Below are 19,029 nucleotides of genomic sequence, written 5' to 3'. Positions count from 1 at the left end.
TGTATGCAAGTACATTTTATTTAAAGGCACCTCATATAAAGTGTAATCAATAAGGGTAATAAATTCTAATATTTGTATCCAAATTGTTATATGGCACACATTTTCATAATAGTCTCATAACACGATAGATAGATAGATGCATGGTTCCTTCAAATGAACTTTAATAGGTAAAAATCAATGCTGGGAAAAACAAAACTGTTAAAATAAACATTAAACTAGCAGCGTCATGAGTGCACATTAGTCTGTAAAATTCATTGTCAATGGCTTTACAAAACAGTAAACAGCAGATAACGTGTATACGTACAAATTAAGATAACAAATGACTAAAAGTAGAAGTAGAAAAAGGAAATAAAATGCGTTAAGTTTTTGACTTAATTAAGCTGCCAAAGTATGCAGTAATTGTTTTCAGTTTGTTGTTCAGAAAGTTCTGCTCCACTTCCACCTTCCCACCTGGGCCGGCGAGGGATGCGATCTACACAGAGTGAAAGACAGAAAGAGGGAGGGGTATGACGAGAAAGAGGAAGAAGAAATGAGGCAGAGCAGGTGCTATCACAGACAACATGGTCATTAGTTGCTAATATCAACATATTAGTATAGCGTCAACATAGAGTCTTGGTTTAGTGAAAATTGTTCTTGAATTCAACCACAAGTCACACTAACACATAGAATTTAACATTACAAGTAAAAAGGGAAAAAGGTAATTATGTATATACTTTAGCTATTAGTGTAGAAATTGTGCTACAGTCAAAGACAGAATGCTCCGGAAAGCAGTGTGGTTTCAAAAGGTGCAACCACACTGCACCAGACAACAAGACCTTTCAGAGAAATCAAAAACCATGATACAGCTGCAATTGACTGACATCATACACACTAAACTAAGCCCAGTCGGTCACATTCTGTGAACATCATTTCTGATTGAATACGAATAAAATGTCATCTGATGGACTTTGTAATGCTGGACGGATCTGAGACACTAAAGTGATAACAGGAACTAGAGATATGCCTAAGACTAAATATAAGTACAGCCATGTGTATTAATAATAAAAATGCTAAAAGGTGTTAACCATGTCACCAACCACTGCATAGGAATTAAGACCCGTGGGTGATGTATTGAGCTAACAGAACTTCTATGTTTAGCTGTAATAAAGAAGATAAGAGTATTGGGCCACAAACGGCGTGTTATTATCTGGGTTAAACAGAATGTGGCTATGCTGATGAACAACCACGAAGAAGCAGCATTTTTAACCACTGTGGCCAACGTGAAGAACATTAGATTTGTGTTAGAGTTAAGTTCAACTTTTAGCATCAATATAGATAAGGGGCTCTTCAGATTACCATTTTAAAACTGATTTGTGTAAATGAATAAGCGTTACCTGTTCCATGTCCGCATTTCGAGGAAGAAAATAGACAATGTTGTCTGAAATCATTTTTGATAACCTGAAAATGTCAAATGTATAGATGGTTAAGGAACTTTTAATAATATGTGGTTTGAAGCATCTTGAACACATGCATTAGAAAGTATATCATTAATTCCTAGGGGTGTAAGGATACACCAATACCACGGTTCGGTTCGGTTCAGTTTGCTGGGGGTCAGGGTTCATGGCAGGGCACCAGCAATAATAACACTGCATTCACTTTTAACTTAATAATAACAACAATAATTTAACTTATTAACTTTATCTGTTGGCTTCACGTTTTCTTTGGAGCAGTTAGCAAACCTGAGTAAACCAAAATGAAATAAATGCATCCACTGTAGACTAGTCTAGACTAGTTTAAAAAACAAATGAAAACAAGCTAATTTATTCCACAAAAATGAATGACCACACACAAGTAATGTCCCACTTTAGCCTACTTACAAACACATACATTGTGTGAATATGACTAATACTGATGGTGAATAAATAGGCCTATAAGTTAAAGCTATTAAATAGCAGTTTTTGTAACACAATAAAGTAGCCACCACACTCATTTAAAAATACAAAATAAAGTGAAAATGGCATTTTGGGGTTATGGAAACAACAGTTACCATGGCAAATACACAATACCAATATGAACTGTTAATGAATCCTGATTAGCACAGAATGAACATCATAACTGCATGCAAATCCTTCCCAGCTAACACACGGCGTACCTGCCGTTACGTGATTTATTGGTAGGTTACTTTACTTTTATTTCATGACTTACGTTGCATGATCGTAGTTTCTCTTGCGCTTCATATATGAAGTGATATACAGCGCGCGCTGCCGCGTTTGTGCATGCAGTTGAAGTGTGTGCGCTACAAGTACAGTATAACGGCTGACAGGACAGGAAAGTTCGTTTTTCTAAGGTGAAAGAGACATTTAGCCTTACAATATCCTCTGACCGCAGATACTGAATCGGGACAACGCGTTTTTCTCAGGCACTCCGCGACCCACTCAGAACCATAGAGATATGTATATGATAATGCATATGTATCTATGAAACATTGCTGTAGAGAACACCCTCTCACTTGGGACTCCAAGGTAGCATTTAGCCAACCTGGCTAAATGGGGAAACTGGCTCTCTTTGTCCTTCCACCATGCAGCTTGAGCGATCACCCAAGTCACGTCACATGCACTTAATTAGTGTATATTTAGTAAATAATATTATTATAATAATATTTAGTAAAAATACAGCTCTTGTTGGTTGTTAAAAGTGTACTAATGACTATTTAAAGGGTTACTTCAGCGATTTAGCATTAAGCTATCAGTAGAAACCTGGTAGTATATTTGGTACTTTTCCCCCCTCATGTCCCCCTGAGACGAGAGAATTATGCATTTTATTTCTGGAAAAAATTCTCAGATGATGCAAATATCATAATTTTGCGTCATCGGAGGATTTTTTTGGCAAGAGGCTAGAAACTACAGCCAGTAGAAGGAGCTGTTCCGCATGTTTTCAACCTGCTCACAGAATGTTTTGCGCACGGCCGCTGCCGCTCGGGCATTCATAACGGAGCGATGCAGAGCAAAGTGAGTGTTTCAACTTTTCAATTAATTCCTATGAAAGTTAAGCTTCCATAGGCATGATCAGATAACGCGCCAGACTGGACACGTGTCGCGCTTACCTCAGCTATGCTCAGCTCTTCGCTCTCGTGATGAATGAATTCTAACTCTTGCTGCATTTGTATCGTGACTTTCGTTCGGCTCACTCCCACTTTATTGAAAAGACACGTTTAGTTTTTAATTGTAGTGTCTGTTCTCTAACTGAATGAAATTATTTTATTACTATGAATATCAAAACAACGGTGGGGCGGTGTCATGGTGGGCAAGTGATAACTAGTGGCTGTGGCTTTAGGAGTGGGCTCGTAGGGCAGCGAAGCAAGTGCATTCTGGGAGTTGTTGTCTTTCATCCACATGAGACAAAAATAAAATTTCTGTCTTTTCTCGGTCTAGAAGGCACCAAATTCTAAAATAATTTCAAATTTCTACTACATAAATGACCCAGTTTAAATACACATTCATCTTCCCAGCGCTGAAGTGCCCCTTTAATCAAATATCAAGGAAGAAAAAAATTATGTTGTGGCATAAGGTGACGTGAGAGCTGGGCTGGGGCACGTGCGGTTCAACATGAGAGTATCGCGGTTTTTCGGTTCGATTTGAATATCATTACACCCCTATTAATACCACAAAGAGGACAAATTTGAACTTTCCACTCTGATAACCTCATTTGAAAGGAAAGAGGCACCGAATAAAAGCAAAGACTGAAAGGATATCCATCAGGAGTCATCATGGTCTTGATGTTGAAGACGTCAGCACTGAGGTACTCTGGTCCGCCCCACGGGGGACTGAGAAAAACTATGTCTGCTCGCAGGCGCGGAGCCAACTGCAGGAAGTCTCCCTGCAGGAACTCTATCCGGTGCGCCACACCGTACACTTCTGCATTGTGCTGTGCCAGAGCCAGGCGTATGGGGTCGATGTCAATGGCGATCACTGGATGGCAGAGGGAGAAAAACAACATTTCACTTACAAAAATGCCAACGTACTACAGTCAGTAGCTATGTTTCCATCCATCTATTTTTATGCGCATTTTGGGATATCGCATAAAAATAAAATAAACGCTGGATGGAAAAAAAAAGATTCGCAAGATTCGCATAAACTCACATAAAAAAAATGTATGCGCTCAATTGAAGCGGATACATTTTGGTTTCACTTTATTTTAAGGGGCTGTAGTTACATTGTACTTACTCAAATAAGTACTGAGTAATATTAATTAAAGGGTACATAACACACAGTTTCTGCCAATCTCATGTTAATCTTGAGTGTCTATAGAGTAGTATTGCATCCTTCTTATCTCCGTTTTATCAGATTTATAAAAGAGATGCGCTGTACCGATTCTTTCCGAAAACAGCCGAGCTCGTGGAGGCGTGCAGTGGGTGGAGCTAAAGAGTCACAAGCACATGCGTGCGCACACACACACACAATACATCAATCGCATTATCCCTGGATAACTTTCTAATCACTATATGTTTGTGTTCTTTACATTATATGCACTTGCGCGCCGAATTGCATTAGACATACCCTTTAACTACATGTACTTACTATTGAGCTACATTAGGGTTTGGTTTCGTTATTTGTAATTATACCTAATTTACTGTTATTACTATAGTAAAGTGTCAGAAGACACAATGGAAACACATTTACCGAATAAATTCCTTGATGCGCAACAATAAAACGCACGGTACTCTGTCTCAACAGTGGATGTGATTGGATAACAGACTAACCAGCGGACCAATTTCATTGCACAGCATCTCAAATGTTGTTTTTTATTCATTTTTATTACACATATTTTACACCAATTTCCCAGGAAACGAGAGTGATCACAATAAAGACAAAGTTTCAATTGAATCACTCTAAAAGTGTCATGTGGTGTAACCAAGCCTGCCGCACTCGCGTTGAAAACTGAAGCCGACACGTCCCGATCACCCCCAGGTGGTTTGTCCCAGTATAGCGCATAACCCCCGCCCCTCCACGTATTCTAATGGACGAGAGACAAACTAAAAAAATCAAATTACACTTTTATTATAATTTTTTTCCCAAAGATGGCTTCTGTCATTTTAGGCCGTTTTTGATTTAATTTCAAGTGTTCGTTTTTTAAATAAATTTGGTTTTAGTTAGTTATTTGATGCTTAAAAATGCTGGTGTGTGACGTTATGATTGACCGCTAAGATTTACAGCTTCTCAGAGTGAACAGACTTTTTTCGGGAGGAGATTGGAGCTTTAGCTTTAATTTCTACATTTCCATAACTGTTTATTTCCCACCAACATAATGAATTTTTCTGCATCTGCAAGAGTGTGGATGGGCTTTTGATATTGCGGCTCTACTTCCTGCTCTCTACTCTCAAATCTGCGCATGATGTCAGAGCCATATTCGGATGTTGGCGGCGGCTTCACTTTTCTTCAGTGAAAGGTAGTGAAGACGCGTCATCCATATTTTTTTTTATGGTCTATAGGTGAAACCATAAAGTAAAAAGTAATAATTTCTTAAAACCTTGAAAATATGCGAGTATAAAATAAATACGATAATAATCAGAAATGTTCTTGAGCACAAATCAGCATATTAGAATGATTTCTGAAGGATCATGTGACACTGAAGACTGTAATAATGATGCTGAAAATTTGGCTTTGCCATCACAGGAATAAATTACATTTACATTTATTTTTGCATTTTTAAATGTATTTTTTAATAAAATTAATTAAAAAAATGTAAACACATTTTTAGATGTCAAAACCGTGTTGTAATATCTCATATCTCATATTAAGAATTTCAGATGGTTTCTCAAGACAATAGAAACATATGAAAGGCAACTGTACCTCTTTTCCCAGTGAGGGCAAACTGAATGGCATTGCCACCCACACCACAGAAGGCATCGATAATGAGCTCCGCGCTGAAGCCGTCCTGCACCCTCAGAGCAATGTGCTCTGCTATCTTCTCAGGAGTCACTGAGAACCAGCCCTCTGTGGACAGAACAGTCACACGTTACGCACAGAGTTCAAATTAGAAGGCTTTTATCAGTTCATGCATTCATTGCATCAATGCATTAAGAGTATAGTTAAATGCACCTTTTTATTGTAAATGTGGTAGAACTGTTTACCACCAGAGGGAGTCTGTAGCTTTCATTTTCTATTTGGCTCTGCTTACGTCAAAGACTGTCTCTTCCTCTCTAAATATATAGCTTTTCTCCATATTAGGAGGAGCCTCTGTGGACAAAAGGATGATCTAGCTGATATCTATGAAATTTTAAATATTAGCAATATATCATGTGACGCCAGAAAACCATATATTCCCAAGAGAAGCAGGACAAAACCATATAATGTTTTCAAGATAAGACTCCTCGAAAACAATTTATCATTCTTGCAAACCAGAGCTGTGAGACGAAGCATCAGACTCCTGGATCTCGTTCTCTGGATTTTCATCATGTTAAGGGGTTGCATTTGCGATGGGCGTGGGATCTGTGTGTGTGAGACAGCTGAAGCAGAAGCAGTCAGAGAGCTCAGAGAGAGTGGAGTTAAACGGAGCATGTCCTCCGCTGATTCTGTGGAGACCAACACCATCTGCTTTTAGCCTCGACAAATGCATCTCTGTTTTTCCGCCTCTCGTTTTTTTCTCTCCACTGAGAATAGAACACCTGCTAAAGTAACAATCACTGGTCTGGAGCAACCACGTTCAGCACTTCCTGTTTAAAGTGTGAGGTCTGGACAGCGGGCGGCTCAAAGAGCCCATCAAATACAGGTGCCCTCGAGTAAAGAGAACTTACTTTTAAGTGGTACCTCAATTTCCTATAACAAGCTCACGAAAAGGACAAAATCAACACAATGTGTTTTACTAATAAAAAATAATACATTGTGTCATTTTACAATAGCAGAGACATTTTCATCTGAAAAAGATCATTCCTAAATTAAACATACCATGCTATATTGATTATAGTATCTTCTTTCACATATTAAAAGTCACAATTAATAATTATAGAGTGATTTATCCAGTACATTCACTGACAAATGTTATGGTTAAGTCTGTCCTCAGGACAGAGGAATTGCTAAACCAATTATACCATTGATCTTAAAAGGTCCTGTTCTTCGTGATCCCATTTTTCAAACTTTAGTTAGTGTGTAATGTTGCTGTTAGAGCATATATAATACCTGTAAAATTATAAAGCTCAAAGTTCAATGCCAAGCGAGATATTTTATTTAACAGAAGTTCCCTTTCAAAGCCTACAGCGAACGGCCGGTTTGGACTACATCCCTGTACTTCCTGCTTTAATGACGTCAGTAGAACAGTTTGTCAACTAACCTCCGCCCACAAGAATACGCAAAAAAAGGGTGCGTGGTCTTGTTGTTCTCCCACGTGGAGAAGACGAAGTGTTGCGTTCGGTTGCGTTTGTAGAGTGTTTGTCGCCATGTCGTCGAGACGCTGTTATTTTCATCCCGGAGTCAAATCACCTTTGTTTGGCCTTCAGGGACGCTGTACTTTGAGCGCATACATCTCCCCGTTATGGTAAGAGGCCGGACCTTTCCGGGCAACGTGTGCTAAGCTGCTGTCGAATCACAACATGGGAACCGCTGGCACAATCAGAACTCGTTACGTATTTCTGAAGGAGGGACTTCATAGAACAGGGAAATCCTCAAGCCGTTTTTAGGACAGTGAAAACAGCGGTATACAGATAAGTAAATTGTGTGAAAAATACTGTTTTTTTTTTACACGCGAAACATGAACACATGTTATATTGCACACTGTAAACACAATCAAAGCTTCAAAAAACAGGAAAAACGGGACCTTTAATGTTTAATTATCGATATAAAAAACAGCTTAATCAAATGGCAAAGTGTATTGCCTCTGACATTTCAAAATAGCCCTTTAAAAAAGTAGCTTTTTATGTTTTTATATTGTGTTAATGTGCTTTTATGTAAATTACAACATTGATTTTTGAAATAAATAATATTTTTGGTTTGATCTTTGAATATTTTCATGCTTTAAGCGGGACTTAAAGGGATAGTTCAGCCAAAAATTAAAATTCTGTCATCATTTACTCACCCTCAAGTTGTTACAAACCTGTATGACTTTCTTTGTTCTGCTCAACACAAAAGAAGATATTTTGAAGAATGTTTGTAACCAAGCAGAGAGAGAGCAACCATTGACTACCATAGTAGGGAAAAAAATACTATGGTTGTCAATGGTTGCTCTATCTGCTATAGGCCACAGCCACCAGGGAATACCGTTTCCATGAAAGGGTACATGGTCTGCAACAATGCTTAGGTAGGTGGTACATGTCAAAGTAACCAGCACTAACTTCTTGAGCAATTTGAGCTACAGTAGCTTGTCTGTTTGATCAGACCACAAGAGCCAGCCTTCGCTCCCCACATGCATCAATGAGCCTTGGCCACCCATGACCCTGTCGCCGGTTCACCGCTGTTCCTTCCTTGGACCACTTTTGACAGATACAGACCACTGCAGACCAGGAACACCCCACAAGAGCTGCAGTTTTGGAGATGCTCTGACCCAGTGATCTAGCCATCACAATTTGGCCCTTGTCAAACTTGCTCAAATCTTTACACTTGCCCATTTTTTTCCCTTAAAATGTAGTACCTTTCTCCATCTCTAAAACAACTTTTTGCTTGACATCACCCAAGTCTCCGACCAGCTCCATACAGACATTTGTTACATTGCGGAAGTAAAATGGCTTGTGAATGCCAGTTCATGTTGACTGCAATGTCTGCAATCTCTCCAGCATGGATGGAGGTGTAGGAGATACACAATTCAGCCCACGCTCTTGATCTACCCCTCTTTCTCGCTCTCCTCTGTCCAATCAGGCCGTGCTGAAGGAAAAGAGGCTCGCTATGGCTATGGGCTACTGCCTCTGTTGACATGAATAAGTGAATAGATATGAGGCTCTGATCTCACTTTCAAACAGAATTCCAGATGCTTAGTGAAAGAGTTATGATTCGAAAGTGAGAGACGTATAAAAACACATTAGTCATGGTGCTTTGGAGAATTCAAAGAGAAATCCGCCGTCCGTGAGGAAAGATTTTCTAATCCCAAATAACGGGACCTTTCATGGTACCAGAAGGAAAACCGCTTGACTTTTGGTGCAGATGTTAAAAGGCATTGCCAAGACCAATACTATGGTTATTGCACCATACATTTTGACTTGCTTGACAGGGAGCACATCTTTTAACATAAAAAGTACATTTTACATTTTGTGGACAAAACGTTAGTGGTACTTTAGCAAAAGTCGCCGCCATGATCCTACGATGCAGGTGGTTCCAATAAATTGCTAAATCATACAAAAATGTTTTTGTAAATGCTACACTACAACAAAAAAAAAAAAAATTCTTAACAATTAAACAAGTTTTTTTTACTGTAAAGGTCATGGAAAAACATTGGTCAAAAAGTGTAGGAACCCTGCAGATAAATATCCGCCATGTTTCCAGGAATAGAGCGTTATCAAAATGGCATTCATACAATTTTATAATTGAATGTCCTTAATGAGTATTATTTCCAAAAATCAATAAAACAAGATAAAATAAATTACCTGAGAAGCAGCAATGCCAAAGATTAAAGCTTGAGATAATATATCTTCAGAGAATACATCTTTCAATTACAATACAATATTTATTAATTAATTCAGAAGGGTGTTTTGTCTTATGGCAGATATTTTATTGGAATAAATAGGCATGAACTGAAAACATGCACCGTGAATGACTGTGCAGCTGTGAATGAATGCCGTGCTTTGCTCAGCTCAGCTCAGCTCGTGATGAATGAAATCTGACTCCTGCTGCATTTGTGTTGCGACACTCATTCGGCTCATGCTGTATTGAACAGACACATTCAGTTTTTTAATTGTAGTAGTGTCTGTTCTCTAACTGAACTAAATAATTTTATTACTATAAAAAGTTACACGACGGTGGGGGCGGTGCTGCGGTGCCCAAGTGATATAACCGGTAGCTTTGGGAGTGGCCTCGTAGAGCAGCGAAGCAAGTGCATTCTGGGAGTTGTTGTCTTTCATCCACATGAGCAAAAAACACTATTTTCCGGACTATAAGTCAAACTTTTTTCCCATAGTTTGGCTGGTCCTGCGACTTATAGTCAGGTGCGACTTATATATCAAAATTAATTAATTCTGACTGACAAGAATAAACATTTAGCTACCTCTACAGCCACGAGAGGGCACTCTATGCTGCTCCTGTAGCCTACCCCTGAAAAGATTTACTGAAAACAACTGAAAACCTGTTAAAGGGTTACTTCAGTGATTTAGCATTAGGCATTGTATCAGTAGAAACCCGGTAGTATATTCAAATGATGGTACTTTCCCCCCTCATATCCCCCTGAGACGAGAGAATTATGCATTTTATTTCTGGAAAAAATCCTCCGATGATGCAAATATCTTAATTTTAGACACAGACGGCCGCACGGACATTTATAACGGGGGGATGCAGAGCAAAGTGAGTGAACTTTTCAATGAATTCCTGTGATAGTTTAGCTTCCATATGCGATCTGAAAACGTGCCAGACTGGCGCTTAGCGTTACCTCAGCTCAGCTCTTCGTGATGAATGAAATCTGACACTGCTGCGTCTGTGACGTGACTTTCGTTCGGCTCACTCACACTTTATTGAAAAGACACGTTCAGTTTTTAATTGTAGTGTTTATTCTCTAACTGAACGAAATGATTGTATTACTATGAAGATCAAAACGACGTTGTACGGAGTGGCCTCGTAGGGCAGCGAAGCAAGTGCATTCTGGGAGTTGTCTTTCATCCACATGAGACAAAAATACATTTTCTGTCTTTTCTCAGTCTAGAAGGCACCAAATTCACATTTCTACTACATAAATGACCCAGTTTAAATACAAAGCTTAATGCTAAATCACTGAAGTAACCCTTTAGCTGATATATTAACTTAAAGGATTAGTTCACTTTCAAATAAACTTTTGCTTATAATTTACTCACCCCCTTGTCATCCAAGATATCCATGTTTTTCTGTCTTCAGTCGAAAAGAAATGAAGATTTTTGATGAAAAGATTTCAGGAAATTTCTCCATAAAATGGAAGTCAATAGACCCCATACGGTTCAAGGTCCAATGAGAGGTTCAGTACAGCTTCAAAAGGGCTTTAAACCACATCAAACGGTACCAGACGATCAATAAAGGTCTTATCTAGCGAAACGATCTGTCATTTTTTAAAAAATAAATAAAGTTTAAGTTTTATAAGCACAAATGCTCGCCTTGATCTGTTCATTGATGCGCGCTCATGACGTCACGTAAAACGCAATTACGTTGAAAAGGTCACGCTTAAAAACGTTTAAAGCCCTTTTGAAGCTGTATTGAACCTCTCATTTGGACCTTGAACCACATAGAGTCTATTGACTTCCATTTTATGGAGAAAAATCCTGAAATCTTTTCATCAAAAATCTTCATTTCTTTTCGACTGAAGACAGAAAGACATGGATATCTTTGATGACAAGGGGGTGAGGAAATTATAAGCAAAAGTTTTTTGAAAGTGAACTAATCCTTTAAAGACAACTGAGAAAGACTGAACACAAACAAAATGCCCCCCAAAAAGAAAATCCTATTCTGCAAATTACAAACTGCAGGTAACGTTAGTAAAATATGCAGCCGAAAACGGTAATCGAGCAGCAGAAAGAAAGTTTGGAGTGAGTGAGAAACTTGTGAGGGACTGGCGAAAAGCAGAGGTTACTTTAACTCTAATGAAGAAAACAAAGAAAGCTAATTGCGGACTGAAAGCAAGATGGTCAGAGCTGGAGGAACGAGTCCACAAATGTTGAAGTGCTTGAACAACGCTCTGCCGGGAGAGGCTCAGCTGCACGAGACAGACGCTGCCAGTGTGAATATAGTCCAGTTTAATGCGACATATAGTCCAGAGCGACTTATATATGTTTTATTCCTCTTCATGACGCATTTTTTGATGATGCGACATAGTCCGGAAAATACGATACATTTTCTGGCTTCTCAGTCTAGAAGGCACCAACTTCTAAAATAATTTCACATTTCTACTACATAAATGACCCAATTTAAATACACATTCTTCTTTGCAGCGCTGAAGTGCCCCTTTAAGGCCTGTTCACATCAAAACGATAACTAACAATATTGCCGTTCACCAACGCACTAAAACATATAAGCGCGAGTGAGCTTCCGTTTTGTTGCCTGCCACGTTAAATGCTCAAGCTATACAAATAATAAATGGCAAAAAGACCAAGTAAGATCTCTTTAGCAGTTCTAACGAGCATAAAGGAACATGCAACAAACAAATTCCTTATATAAAAAAAAAAATTAGACAAGCGAAAAGCATTTAACAAGCAGGTTTATGTCTAGTTTAATATACTGTGTCTTATTAAGAGAGTGACCCACTTTGGCAGTAGAGAAGAGAACACAGGTAAAGCACCAGAGCTAAAGGTTGTCCTCCTCTGAGACGGAGCACTCTATTTGTGCAAAGAGTAGCGTGGGGAAAGAAAAGAGTGCTCTCCAGAGCGCTCTAAAAGCTGCATGCTGTCTTGCTCTCACTTGCTCCCTCTCGCTCCCTCCCTTTTTCTCTAGTCTGACGCAGGAGGTATGAGGAGCTCCGTGTATAGCATCAGCACACACACTGCAGACAGAGCCAGCTCAGTCAGTCTGCCCACACCTACAGCTGCTACAACCTCACAAATACATCTCCGAGACACATATTTCAACGCTGACATCCTGCTCCGTCCCTCAGTTCTAAGTGTGCCCCTCTATTTGTTATTTAAATTGACAGGTCGTACTGTGAATGATTCATTGGTGCATGTTTTTCCAGAACGAAAGAAAATCCTTGCCCTCCATTTTCTTTTTGAATGTCCTGTTTCACTCCTAAACATCACATTTTTGGAGTAAAATGGTTTGTATTTGATGCTGACCTAAAGAATTAGGGCTCGCTGATATATTGAATATTCATATTAAATAAATAGCGAATATTTGCAATTTTTGGGCAATATAAAATTAATACTGTGATAATAATTTGCATAATTTAACCATCAAGTTTTCTGCAAATCAATCCATTTCAATTAGTTCATTTGCTTGCATCATTATTCAGAAATGTTAGCCGAAAATCTCTACATGGCACTTTTTTCATCTATTAATATGTTTAGCTAAAAACATATGCTCATAAGTTGTCACTGCTGTTTATTCTATGTATTTATTTCTATGCTCTATATGTCTATGTATTATTATATTGGTGCACAGGGCTTGACATTAACTTTTTTTTACTCACCAGCCACTAGGGCTAATGGTTTTCCAAAGTCCCACTCAGAATTTTCACTGGCCACAATTTTGACATTGATAACGTGGGGAAAAACTGCAATATAAATATCTTTAATATCATCTCATAATTTAGGAGCAGGTATTTATATTCACTTAAAACATAATTGACTGTGTTTACGTGAATACTCGCCAAGGCGGCCATTTTGACATTATTTTGTGTGACTGTTTAAGCGCAATAAGAAACGAAAACTAACTCAATTTAGTGAGAGATGGCTTTATGTACGCACACTTTGGGTCGGTGTGAGCACAAAATCTGCAGGAATGAGTAAAATGATGTGTAATACGTGCAGTCCCACACCAAAATTCAAGCCCTGTAACACAAATAAGTGAGGGGAGGCGGGTTTGTGCGTCAACTCAAGCACAGAACGCTTCAGAGCGCAGCTGGTATCGTGTATTTATTCTGTGGAAAATGAGTATTGGAAGCGATATTTCAGTATCGATATATATATATATTGAAAAATCCATATTTTTGACAACAATACATTGGACTTAGTTTATTATTCCAGATGCCTTTTTAAAAGACTACAAATGAAAAATGTACAGTGGGGCAAAAAAGTGTTTAGTCAGCCACCAATTGTGCAAGTTCCCACTTAAAAAGATGAGAGAGGCCTGTAATTTTCATCATAGGTGCACTTCAGCTATGAGAGACAGAACGAGAAAAAAAATCCAGAAAATCACATTGTCTGATTTTTAAAGAATGTATTTGCAAATTATGGTGGAAAATAAGTATTTGGTCAATAACAAAAGTTCATCTCAATACTTTGTTATGTACCCTTTGTTGGCAATGACAGAGGTCAAACGTTTTCTGTAAGTCTCCACAAGGTTTTTACACACTGTTGCTGGTAGTTTGGCCCATTCCTCCATGCAGATCTCCTCTAGAGCAGTGATGTTTTGGGGCTGTTGCTGGGCAACACTGATTTTCAACTCCCTCCAAAGATTTTCTATGGGGTTGAGATCTGGAGACTGGCTAGGCCACTCCAGGACCTTGAAATGCTTCTTACGAAGCCACTCCTTCGTTGCCCAGGCGGTATGTTTGGGATAATTGTCATGCTGAAAGACCCAGCCATGTTTCATCTTCAATGCCCTTGATGATGGAAGGAGGTTTTTACTTAAAATCTCACGATACATGGCCCCATTCATTCTTTCCTTTACACGGATCAGTCGTCCTGGTCCCTTTGCAGAAAAACAGCCCCAAAGCATGATGTTTCCACCCCATGCTTCACAGTAGGTATGGTGTTCTTTGGATGCAACTCAGCATTCTTTCTCCTCCAAACACGACAAGTTGAGTTTTTACCAGAAAGTTCTATTTTGGTTTCATCTGATCATTTGACATTCTCCCAATCCTCGTTTGGATCATCCGAATGCTCTCTAGCAAACTTCAGACGGGCCCGGACATGTACTGGCTTAAGCAGGGGGACACGTCTGGTACTGCAGGATTTGAGTCCCTGGCAGCGGTGTGTTACTGATGGTAGCCTTTGTTACTTTGGTCCCAGCTCTCTGCAGGTCATTCACTAGGTCCCCCGTGTGGTTCTGGGATTTTTGCTCACCGTTCTTGTGATCATTTTGACCCCACGGGGTGAGATCTTGCGTGGAGCCCCAGATTGAGGGAGATTATCAGTGGTCTTGTATGTCTTTAAATTTTCTAATAATTGCTCCCACAGTTGATTTCTTCACACCAAGCTGCTTACCTATTGCAGATTCAGTCTTCCCAGCCTGGTGCAGGTCTACAATTTTGTTTCTGGTGTCCTTTGACAGCTCTTTGGTCTTGGCCATAGTGGAGTTTGGAGTCTGACTGTTTGAGATTGTGGACAGGTGTCCTTTATACTGATAATGAGTTCAAACAGGTGCCATTGATACAGGTAATGAGTGGAGGACAGAGGAGCCTCTTAAAGAAGACGTTGCAGGTCTGTGAGAGCCAGAAATCTTGCTTTTTTGTAGATGACCAAATACTTATTTTCCACCATAATATGCAAATAAATTCTTTAAAAATCAGACAATGTGATTTTCTGGATTTTTTTTCTCATTCTGTTTCTCATAGTTGAAGTGTACCTATGATGAAAATTACAGGCCTCTCTCATCTTTTTAAGTGGGAGAACTTGCACAATTGGTGGCTGACTAAATACTTTTTTGCCCCACTGTACATATTCAGGGTTTTTCCTACATTGAAATTTTTTTGGCGGCGCCAAAACAAATTTTTGTCCCGCCAAAGCCTTATTTGATCAGTTATTGTGATTTATGAATGATGTAGTAGATGACTGCGCTTGCGTTAACTGAGTGACAGAGAGAACGATCAGAGCTCCTCCCCCGCTCGCACTCTCTCTGTCTTCAAAATAAGCATTCTTAGCTTTCTAATATTTCACATATTACGTTAATCAAAAGGTCGGAAGACCGAATCCATGTTGCACGTGGTGCTATCAGACGATGTTTTCCTGTAATTACCGCTGGGTGTGAATTGCGCTCAAAATGTTGACTCTTCTCTGACCAGCTGACATAAACCATACTTTCAATAAACGGGAAACAAATCCTATCCAGTTATGAAGTGTTTTCTGTGTGTTGACAAATTTTCTACATTTCAGCACATAACGCGTCTGCTAATGTCCGATTTGCCACCTAATGACTCCTTTGAACCGAATCATTTTAACGACTGGTCAGAACATCTGATCTGTTCAACACTGAACTCATGAATCAGTTTAATAATTTACTCAGAACATCTGAAATGAGAACACAAGTGTGCTTACCCACTTTAGCAAGAGTGGGTGTTAGAGTTAGTTTTAATTATCCACAGTCTTTCAGCTTATTTATGTTCACAATGTGTAGTAAAATAAATAGCCTATAAATCCTTTAGTTTAGACTGGAGTGAGATAAACCCAGAACAAATGTGTTATTAGCAAGCTGATAATTTTATGAAATTGTATATGGCAGAAAATTAGGCTATTTGCTCATTTTTTTAATACTACTTTTTAATATTGATATGATTATATACCAAAACAATTATCTGTAAATAGTGTAAAAATAAGGTATCAAAATAAGATAAGCAAAAATTACAAACTTTCTTTGAATTTATTTAAAATGTATTGTCAGTATTGCACTTGCAGATCACGTGGGTAGGGTACTTTTTTACTGTGCGTGTGTGTGTGTGTATGGATGACCATGTCTGTCAGCCACCACCGAAGACCATTTTTGACCCAGGAAAAACCCTGATATTACATATAAAATAGCAGGAGTGACTGCGTTACACGCCATTGCTGCATTTGGCAGGTTGGTGGGTGTTAATGTCAAGCCCTATTGGTGCATATAAATGAAAGTGATTAAATATTCTTTGCTTTGCTCATTTAGTAGAAAACATGACCACTTTTTAACTGCATTTTAATAGTAACACTTAAATATATTTGGCTACAATGTCTATTTATTTGAATATTATGGTTATAAAACCACATCAAAAGACTAAAAATGTTGATTAAAAATCTTTTTATTTTTTTCACAATTTATAACTTAATGTCCCTGATGCTCTAGCAATGATTTCTAAGTCGCTTTGGAGAAAAGAGATCAATTCAATTCATTCATGATTTGCCTAAAATAAAGATGGTGGCTTAGTGCTGACTCACCGTGGTCAAGTTTGATGCCCTCATCGAACCTGGAAAACAGACGGTAGCGCTGGGCCCAGTACTTGGCCAGCTCAGGTTCTGCTGCAATCTCAGGTGGCATTTCCACGTCTTTTCTCTTTTTCCTGTTCTTTCTCTTGTTCTTTTTAAAGGCCTGCGCACTCCCTGCTGGGAAAGGAAACTGTGATTATTTCAAATTGCCAGTGAACACCAAATGAGAAGCCTAATTGTGTTAATCGTTGGTTTGTATGTTACAGGAGCACAGACAGTGATTATCTCATTTGTATCAGCAGTTTGTATCAGAGCACATTGCGGACCTCTCTCAGTGTCCTCAGGAGCATCTGGAAGCAAGAAGTCAGGGACGTCTAAGGGCTGCAGCTCTCCTCTGGGATCTGAATCCTCATCTTGACTTTCTTCTGGCTCTGGCATGAAGGCACGCTGAATGTTCTGCTGATGTTCCTCACTATTTTCACATCTTCTGTTGAGCTGAGGAGTCTCACACTCTTTTTCATCCATCTCATTGTCTGCTTCTTCTTCGTCCTCCTTTCGTGTAGGTAGACTGCCCTTTTCCGCTCTCTCACATGGCCCAATCAGCACTTCAGACATGGAGGCTGGGGTCAACTCCTCCGAGACGGCATTAGTCTGAACCTGCTGCAGGAAACTCTGGACCTGTGAGGGTAGTGAATGTAGAGCTTTTATAGGAAGGAGCAAACCCAAATATTACAAACCACAGTCTAATCACTAATTTTACGACACTATTTTCTGTAACAGGCTCTTGAACAATATTTATTATTAAAAAGGCTAATTAGAACTGAAATGTTTATCTTATATTTTAATATTGGGGAAAATATACACTGTCAAACTATTACATTTATTAAAAACTTTTTTTTGTCTCTTAGGCTCACTAAGGCTGCATTTATTAGATTATTAGAAACAGTGTGAAATATTATAATTTATTGGCAAAGCAAAATGTTCAGCATCATTACTCCAGTCTTCAGTGTCACATGATCCTTCAGAAATCATTCTAATATGCTGATTTGCTGCTCAAGAAACATTTCTTATTATCAATATTACAAAAAAACTGTGCACTGCTTAATATATTTTTGGGGCCAATGATACAGTTGTTTTTTTTCAGGAATCTTTGATGTTCAATATTTCAAAAGAATAACATTTATTTGAAATATAATTCTTTTGTAATAACGTAAAAGTCTTTACTGTCACTTTTGATCAGTTTAATGCATCCATGCTGGTTTAATGTGTTCTTGCTGAATACAAGTATTAATAAAAAGATTGTATTAAAATAACATTTGGTAGTGTATAATCATATTTGGGGTTCTTGCAATGTATTTATTTATGTTACTGCTTTATCTCTACCAAAGGCTTTTTTCATCTAAGTAGTAGGCAGACAAATAAGATTCTTACATTACAATAAAAACGACATAATTCAATCTGATGGGTCCTTGGAATAAAAAAGTCTGGGACCAGAAATGGAGGGCTCAATGTGTGCGAAAGGAAGCCCCAACAGAGTCTGGTTTAGGCGTCCAGTCTGAAAAGATACTGGAGATAATGTCTATTCCAGTAAACTTTTCGTCCTCCACCAGATCAATTTGTGTAACAGAGAAATCAATTCTAGAGCACTGCAGTAAATTGGTCTAGTCTCTTTACTGGCTAAATTCCACCTCGAAAAAGTCCATCTAGAAGATGGCTAGATGCACTGGGTTGAAGAAAACAATTCATCTCTCTTCTTCTTGAATATTCAACATGCTAGTGACCAAGTTGGAACCTGTCCCGTGTGTGTTTGACAGCTGGGAACGTGTGTGTTAGTGTCAAGGGGTGAGACTGGAGGTTAGAGCAGCTCTGTCTGTCTGACGGGAGCTGACAGCGTGCAGTAAGCAGGTGCTGCGTGACAGCGCTGTGATGGGATGGGATGGGGTGGGGGTAGATGAAGCAGCTCTGTGCAGACTGCATAAAGTGTCAGCCTCACCGCTTCTGGCTCTTTGCCCACTCTCTACCCCATTGTACCCAGACACACACACACACACACACACACACACACACACACACACACACACACACACACACACACACACAACTCTGAACAATTTACACAGTGCTTCACTGATCCA

General features: G+C 38.9%; 1 protein-coding gene across 2 annotated transcripts in view; it reads right to left on the bottom strand.

Annotated features, from left to right (window-relative positions):
• tgs1 (trimethylguanosine synthase 1) overlaps positions 1-19,029 on the bottom strand; it is a 34,325-nt gene continuing 15,296 nt past the window's right edge. The window contains exons 8-13 of one of the 2 annotated variants that reach the window (XM_079819225.1): positions 17,221-17,572; positions 16,907-17,071; positions 5,829-5,972; positions 3,731-3,947; positions 1,374-1,452; positions 1-472 (exon numbers count right to left, since the gene is read on the bottom strand). In XM_079819225.1, coding sequence (XP_079675351.1) covers positions 359-472; positions 1,374-1,452; positions 3,731-3,947; positions 5,829-5,972; positions 16,907-17,071; positions 17,221-17,572 — 1,071 coding nt within the window. In that variant the 3' untranslated portion in view covers positions 1-358. The remainder of the gene's footprint in view (positions 473-1,373; positions 1,453-3,730; positions 3,948-5,828; positions 5,973-16,906; positions 17,072-17,220; positions 17,573-19,029) is intronic. The other variant, XM_079819226.1, reaches the window with a different exon arrangement.

The sequence above is a fragment of the Gobio gobio genome (assembly GCF_949357685.1).
Source record: "Gobio gobio genome assembly, chromosome: 6".
Lineage (NCBI taxonomy): Eukaryota > Metazoa > Chordata > Actinopteri > Cypriniformes > Gobionidae > Gobio > Gobio gobio.
The sequence above is the reverse complement of the archived record's forward strand: the minus strand, read 5'-3'. Positions and strand labels throughout refer to the sequence as shown.